The sequence below is a fragment of the Adiantum capillus-veneris genome, chromosome 7 (genome assembly GCF_014529385.1).
Source record: "Adiantum capillus-veneris isolate H3 chromosome 7, ASM1452938v2, whole genome shotgun sequence".
Lineage (NCBI taxonomy): Eukaryota > Viridiplantae > Streptophyta > Polypodiopsida > Polypodiales > Pteridaceae > Adiantum > Adiantum capillus-veneris.
The window spans coordinates 72,257,982-72,265,723 of record NC_140937.1 but is presented as its reverse complement, the minus strand read 5'-3'; the positions used below and the strand labels follow the sequence as shown (position 1 = coordinate 72,265,723).

Sequence of the window (7,742 nt, the reverse complement as noted above, 5' to 3'; positions counted from 1 at the left end):
GAGCATTGTCGACGTCACTTATAACACATGAAAAATAAGTTACCACATGTGCGTCAGGATAGGATCCATATATAAGCTCACATAAAGAGCATAAATGGTGTGCATAACCATAAGCCGACGTATAATGCCACATAGAAGGTGTAGAATCTATATACATACATGAATCCAGAACATAAAAGTGGCATATGCATCAAAAGTGTTTCTATCTACTCAACACATAAACAAGGCACGCTTAATCTATGCACGTGTATCCATATTCCACCAAGAACAAGCCAGCCCTAAATGGTTCAACCCGACAAATGCATCAAATCAATCCCTAATGAGATCTATAAAATGTCATGCACTAGTAATTACACTTAATAGGTGAACAAATTGAATTCAGCATGGCATAAACATAGATGCAAAAGAGCATTAAGAGAGCATTTAGCAATTTAGAGGCATTTGGAAGCCATAACAACCGATGAAGAGGACCACACAATGGCATACGTGTCCAAGGATGTATCAAGCTGCACATAAAAAAGTATCACTTTTCCTATGTGTTTGTTTGCCTACCAAAAAACAATGATGTAAAAGAACACCATTTTGATGCTATAATGAGTCCAAAAACCCTAAGATTGGTTGCTTGTTTTCTAAAATCAAAACCCATGTGAGAAAAAGACCTTCCCTTTCCCTAGTGCTTTTAAAAATTGCACATAAGACCTGTGTTTTTCTTCTAGGCTATCCACAAATCCTTTTAAACCCTCTATCTTTGACACCACTTGAAGAGTGGGGTGAAAGAGCACATAGCAAGATATGAGGGTGAATTATATCTACAAAGGTGTGTGAGCTCTTATAGTATTATCTATAAAAGGATACAATGAGGTGAAGGTTGGTAGTGAGTAGATAGCCAAGAAAGCACAACTCTCACTCTTTTATGGTGAAGGATGGGAGACTGAAGAACTTAGATGGCCTTGTACCAAGCTTGGATAGTTCATGTTCAGTCAGTATCTCTCCTCTATGAACTGAGGATTCTGGGTTTTCACCCTTATGTGTGCACCTCTAATCATGTATGACATGGCAATTGGATGTTATGGTGTGCGGTGCTCCCTTCAACGCTCGCACAAGGAGACGAAATTATTATTTAGTGATTATAAGGAACCGAGGTTTGTGGATCTTTTGCACCTTGTATTTTGAGATTTCTGTTACAAATGTTAGAGGAATTTTTTGGTAAGTAATCATTTCAGCCTCAAGCCCATGAGTTTTAGCTCCTACAAAATCTCCATGTACTCGACTCTTTCAACTTTTTGAAGAGATATGTTCCAATTTTATGAACTAAAATGTGCTCCAATATACTGTTTGCAATGAAATTAAGCACAATGATATGTTCGAATGTAGAGCACAGCCAAAGGTAGTTTCAATAGATTGAGAGACAATCTTCCTACACTCGTTTGCATAATATGTCTCTCTTTTTGCCCTAGTTAGTAGAGGGATTTCTCATCATTCCTTTGTCCATTACAGCATGAACAAAGAGTCTTATCTCATGGTCAAATTGCACTGCATAAGTAAATGCTACAGATACGAATCGTTATTTCATGGAAATTAACCACCCCTCCACATTTCTTTGTCAATAGCATGGATAAAAGAAATTTGAATATGTAGTGAGGAGATCAAGATGAAATGATTGCAAAATAACTATATGGATTATATCACGAGTTATTCGAGAAAAATTCCACTTTCAGGGTCTACCTCATTGATATACTCTTTGAAACCAGCATTTGATACCATCTTTCACATATAGAGCAAACTCGCCTTCCTAGAGGAAACTGATTCTATTGAGAACCAGCATTTGATACCATCATTCGCACATAGGGCAAGCTCACCTTCCTAGGAAAGTGACTCTTCAGCAAGAAAGCGGTGATAAAGAGGCAAGATTCATTCACATTCTCCTGGGTCGACATAGAAAATCACAAGGGCACTTCGGCAAATATAATGAAGTGCCAGCTCTATAAGTCTCTACAAAAAAGGTGATCTTCAAGAGCCATATGTTGCATTGAAAGATCATTGCTCTAAAATCGACCTCATGCCCATGAGTTATTACATGAAGGACAAGCAGCCAATTGGTACAGATCATGGTTGGATGATCCAAGCAGCAAATCACTCAACAACCTGTATGCTGCTTGTCCACATGTGAAGGGGGCTTATTTCCACATTAAGTTGGCAGTTTGAATCATATAAACCCCACTAGCAACAGAGAAAATCAAAATCATAGCAATGACTATAAAGCTTGAGCACCTTGAATGCATTTGTTTCATGTTACAATAGGACACTTGTAGAAGAATTGAGCAAGGAGGGCTCAAGAGACTACAGCCTATCGCACAAACCAAGTATAAACAATCATAATCCAACCAGGACAGGGAAAAGATCCTGGTAATGATGCAGCAGACCCAACACTATACAACAGCTCTAAGCTACAACAAAGAGAGACAATCATGTTGATGGCTCTATGCGACTCACAGGAGAGCGTCGAAAAGCCCAAGAAAACCATCGAGTGAGTTGGTAGCGCCGTTTTCTCCAAAACCAGATAGCCGCGTTGTACTCCTCGTTTCTCACATGTCTGGTTGCAGCTCGCCAATCATGTTTCTCAACCTCAGCGCGGCCAGCCACACCAACTCTCCCCCGTAGCTCCGGAGACGAAAATAAGGCAACCAATTTGGTTACACAATCCTCCACATCACCTGGAGCAAAAAGGAAGCCGGTTTCCCCCTCCTGATTAGCTGGGATAATGTCGGGTATGCCTCCTGCTCTGGCCGCTACGATAGGTACCCCTGATGCCATAGCTTCGAGCACAACCAAGCCTAGAGTTTCTGATTCAGAAGGCGTCACAAACACGTCTCCACTTGCATATGCTTGTGATAGTTCCTCTCCTTGCAGCATTCCAGTGAAGACAACCGGCATTCCCTGGAACATCTCTTCTAAATCTTGCCTGTTAATAGAACCTAATACTAATCAAACAATCGTCTTCTTGTCTTTTCTACTTAAATGCTAGGCTAGGGATTTGTTGAGCTTGTGCACACCAATACCCTAATAACATTACCTGTATGGACCATCCCCAACAAAAGCAAGTCGAACATCAGGCATCTTCTCCATGACCCTGTCAATAGTAGCTCACCCTCATAAGTACCTCATTTTTGGACAAAGAAATGAGCAAACAATGAAAATACAAAGCTTACTTTTTGAAGAAATCGAGATTCTTCTCTGCACCTAATCGACCCACATGTACAATAAGCGGCTTGTCAGTCTCACCGTCGCTGAAAATAAAACAAACAACTTATTACAAAGTCTGAAACAAATACCAGTCTATTGGCTATCATCCCAGTTGCACGGGACAGTCTACCAAAGACCGGTGCTAACTAAATATCATAAACAAGTCGATGCCTTCAGAGCGACAAAACAAAGGACATGACATTACAGTTTGTCAATTATTTCAGGTAAAAGAAACCTGAAAAAAGTGGATTAAGACACCACTAAGCACATAATATACAAAATACCTTAAGCGTGATCTCATCTTTGAAGACTTGAACCGAGGGTTGAAACTCTCCGAATCGACACCCTTGCGCCACAGACGGATTTTATGCCCTGGATAAACAGCCATTTAATGTCAATCATTATGGCTAGTAATTTCACAGAAAAAATAAACTCCCTCTCCAATGCACAGCCCCACCAGCTGAAGCTCCTGCCGCTTGCAGCTCCCTTCCCAAAACACTCGATGTGACAAGAGTAAGATCGGCAGCTCTATGCAAAACTTCTGCAAGTAAAGAAAACCGCAACACCATCTAAACAAAATGTGTGTAGATGAAGCTAATTTCGTAAATACAGTTCTGCAAATGAAAAGCAGAACAACTCACTTATGATAAGCCACATGGGCTTCACCAACCAGCTGAAAGTATACTTTGGAATGTACCTAAAAGAAACTTTGGTAAAGATTTGGAGATTGTCGCCTTCAAGCTAAAAAATAAGAAGACAGCCAACCAAGAAGACATGCCAACTTACAGTGGAACGTGTGTGTGGTACGACAATACTAAGGGTACTTGCAAAAGTTTAGCGATTATCAGAGCCCCCAGGACCTGAATCAAGACATAAATGCGAGCTTTAAAGAGTAGCCACACCCCTATCTATATAACACAATCTTTCTATGAGTAACAAAAACTAACCATGACACCGGGGGATGATGCATGGATAATGTCCGGCTTGAACTTCGCAACCTCCATAATGATCCGAGGGCTTAATGCTAGCGAAAGTGGGACAACCTTGTACCATGGACATGGGAAACTGCAGGTAGGAATTCTGTTCAGAAACACCTAATTGCCAATTACCCATAACTGTCAGAATGAAAGAAACATTGAAGTGCTTACCTCCACGATGGTACCACCTTTGCACCATGATAATGATCTGGAGCACCCACATGTGTTGTGACAACAATAACCTGAAAATCCATTGACCTTTCTCAGAAACATTTCAGCATAGAACAAACAACATGAGGACGAGAAATCTTACCTCATCACCCATCTCCTTCAGGTACCTGATAAAGTTTTGGAATCGGTTTTTATAGCCTGATATGTAGCTGCATGGGCAAAGGATAAAATAGCTATCAAAATGTTGCATTTTGTACTTGCCACGGGTGAATGTCAAATAACCAGCACATTTTCACAATGGCAAAAACAGATTCAGATGCTCTTCGGATGGACAATTTGAAGGATGATTGTCCTAATCATGATACGCTACAACGACCACACACTAAAAGAGAAGTTTAAGAGACTTGAGCTATGTAAACCAAGTACAACCCAATCTAATCTCTGAAAAGTAATGCAGCCATTGCTTTTTACAAACATCACAAGCCATGCCAGAAGATAGCATACAGATAGCAGGAAAACCTCTCAAGCACACTACAGAACTGGCCAGCCCTCGTTTCCGCCTACTTGAAAGAACCGCCAAACATCCAGTCTAAATACAAAAGATATATTACTGAGGGCACTTACGCAAATGGAGAGGGCTCCACGAAGAGTGCAATCCTTCGTGGTCTGTGAGCTGCATTGTCACTATCTACAACCGCTGGAACATTCGAAGCAGAATCCGCGACTCTTAGTCGCACATACCGACTGGTCTTTTGCTGAAATGACTCCTTGCTCAAAGAGACTTTCTCTGAGAATGAGACAGAACCCAACTTCGCCTGTCCATGCACACGAACGAGTCTAGCGATCTCTTCCATGCTTTCATGTGATGTTCTGTTACTTGAAGTGTGTATGCAGTTCCGCCACTGAATAGGCGTGGGTGTAGATACTACTGAAGATGAGGATGACGCTGCACATGAAAGCGGCTGAGGTCTGAAGAGAGTCATGTGTGTGAGCTACACCTCGCATAAGCTCCCGAGACCAAACGAGCTTCCGTAAGGGGGAGGGAAAAATAGAAGAACAAGCTGAGCCTGCTCTGCTGCTAACCTGCCGTGCTGATGGAAACCGAAACACGATTTGGTAGGATTGACGTACTCTTGCTGATCTGAGACTCAAGCTTCAGAATGGCAGAGAGAGCCTTATACACACATGCTGATAATCTCTTGGATCGCGTTCTCGATCTCTCGCTCTCTCTCTCTCTCTCGCGCGCGCGCACACACACACGAGGCAAATGTACTCGCGGGGGTTTGGTGGGCAAATATCGTGATCGCTCAATCATGACTCTTCGTTCTGATTCATGAGGAACGGTGGTTTTGGCTTGGTTAATTTTTTCTGAAACTGGCCCACCTGCTTCCATGTTCAAATTCATTCGACAGCATCTCTTCTCGCATATCCAAGGTACCCGCAATCCAACCCCGAGACCTTTGAGAGCATATCCATTCTTGCATTTGCTATCCTAACACAATTTGGCTTCCGTTGAAGGCTTCCATCCAGACTTAGGGTGGCTTCACCAACGGGCGGCGTCCGTCCATCACAAGTGCTCTCAAAATGAGCCGCTTTTCGTGGTGGGCACTTGTGGATTCCCAAGTAAACGGACATATATAATACTTCTCATTCAATGTGCAGCAACAGCGATTGGTTAGCTTGGATAGCCCACGCATCTTGCCTACACGTGGTGAGCGTTCAAAACTCCGGGCCAAAAGTGTTGCACCCATTCGGCGGGGGGGGGGGGGGGGGGGGGGGGGGGGTGTCATCCATCTAAAAGGTCAATACGTTTGTGATTGGACTGGCAGCATGCGCCCTTCACCTCCGCGTGCGAAAGAGCTACGGATGCCCATTCCGATGTGTTAGGACCTTTGCACACTCTCATGATGCTCACCAAATCCACCTCCACTACCCAATCTGGTTGCGGCACCTCGGATTTGGGCATTGTCTTCATTTCACACAATCAAAGAAGATTTCAATTGAATAAAAGGGAAGTCAAGTGATGCAAGGCTCTTAAATGAAGGTACCCATTGACAAGCTGAAAACAAAAGAAGATTTCAATTATTTACATCAAACGTAGGTCTAAGAGCCAATTCCCCCTTTGCACTTAGAAGATTAGTGGAACTAAAATATTTCTATTTTAAAATTGTGATCTCACATACTGTCACTTTGATTTGAAAAGGGTTTGAAACAGTAGTTGTTTGTCTAAAAGTGAAAGGGAGAGAGAATGTGCAATGCAAAAAGCAATAAGTGAATTTCAAAGTGGAATTTTGACTGGATAGGACTTTCTTGTAGCCCGAAATACAAGGCAACTTTCATGTATTACTTGCGCTCCCAACTATAAGGAAGTTGTTTCCTAAGTTTTACTAAACTCAAGAACATCTTCTATGGCATGCATTTGGGGAAATTTTCTAAATACCACAAATATTGCTAGGGCATAGGGAGATCCGACTCTAACCAATACAGGAAATAACAAGGTAAGTTATCACGACGGCCTGCTCAAAAGATAATGGAGAGAGAGTCACTAAAATTGAGGGAGCTCTTAGACTCTCCATAGCTTCCTACCATATAGTATAAGTCCAACGGTTAGAGATGGAAGGAAACAATCTGGTCATAAGAAAACAATGTAGAATTGTAGCACCACACACTAAACTGCAAGTATGAGAAGTCTAATGACATGATTTGGCACACAATGAACTACTTCCTTCCATGACCAAAAGACGATGGTATGGATTGATCTATTGGGAGAGAACCTATAGTATATAAGCTCTTCCTACCATCATCATAAGCTAAAAGTTTCCTACATAGATTGTGAGAGACGGGGGATAGACACATGCTCTTCTCCACCCAACCGTGCCATATATAGGCCCTTGACCCCAGCTATATATAGATCCCCTATATCACATGTGTGCCCTAGCCCTTGGTGTGACATTACTCCCCTCTTGGAAAACTGTTTTCATCTTCAAAAACAAAAGTGGTGAGTTCTTCTCAAGAACACTAATGTTTTCCACATTGGCCCCTCTTACAGGTCTAGCTATCCATTTGTCTGATACATGATTCAATAGGAGGTTTAATGAAACCAAGAAGAACATCTTGATTGTTTACATTGTTGTCCCTTTGTAAACTGCTTATATCCAAAATCATATGAATACGATAGTGTGTAGACTCAATTTATAATTCACTTGAGTACTTTAAATGAGTTACCACAACTAAGAGCTGTCTAAATGAATGACCATGTTTTAGTCTAAGAACCCAAGGAACTGCCTTGAGGATTCTCCATCCTACCACCCTTTATATAGGCCCTTGGCCATACCTAGAAACCCATGTACA

General features: G+C 41.9%; 1 protein-coding gene across 1 annotated transcript; it reads right to left on the bottom strand.

Annotated features, from left to right (window-relative positions):
- Window positions 1-2,251: 2,251 nt before the first annotated feature.
- SQD2 (sulfoquinovosyldiacylglycerol 2) lies at window positions 2,252-5,681 on the bottom strand. Its single transcript, XM_086516050.1, has 11 exons — window positions 5,016-5,681; window positions 4,534-4,600; window positions 4,392-4,462; window positions 4,191-4,308; window positions 4,030-4,103; window positions 3,885-3,940; window positions 3,701-3,784; window positions 3,528-3,615; window positions 3,210-3,287; window positions 3,074-3,130; window positions 2,252-2,962 (listed from the first exon to the last, which is right to left on the bottom strand). The coding sequence occupies exons 1-11, from the start codon at window positions 5,372-5,374 to the stop codon at window positions 2,467-2,469; spliced, it is 1,548 nt and encodes a 515-aa protein (XP_086372176.1). The 5' UTR covers window positions 5,375-5,681; the 3' UTR covers window positions 2,252-2,466.
- Between the last annotated feature and the right edge of the window lie 2,061 nt (window positions 5,682-7,742).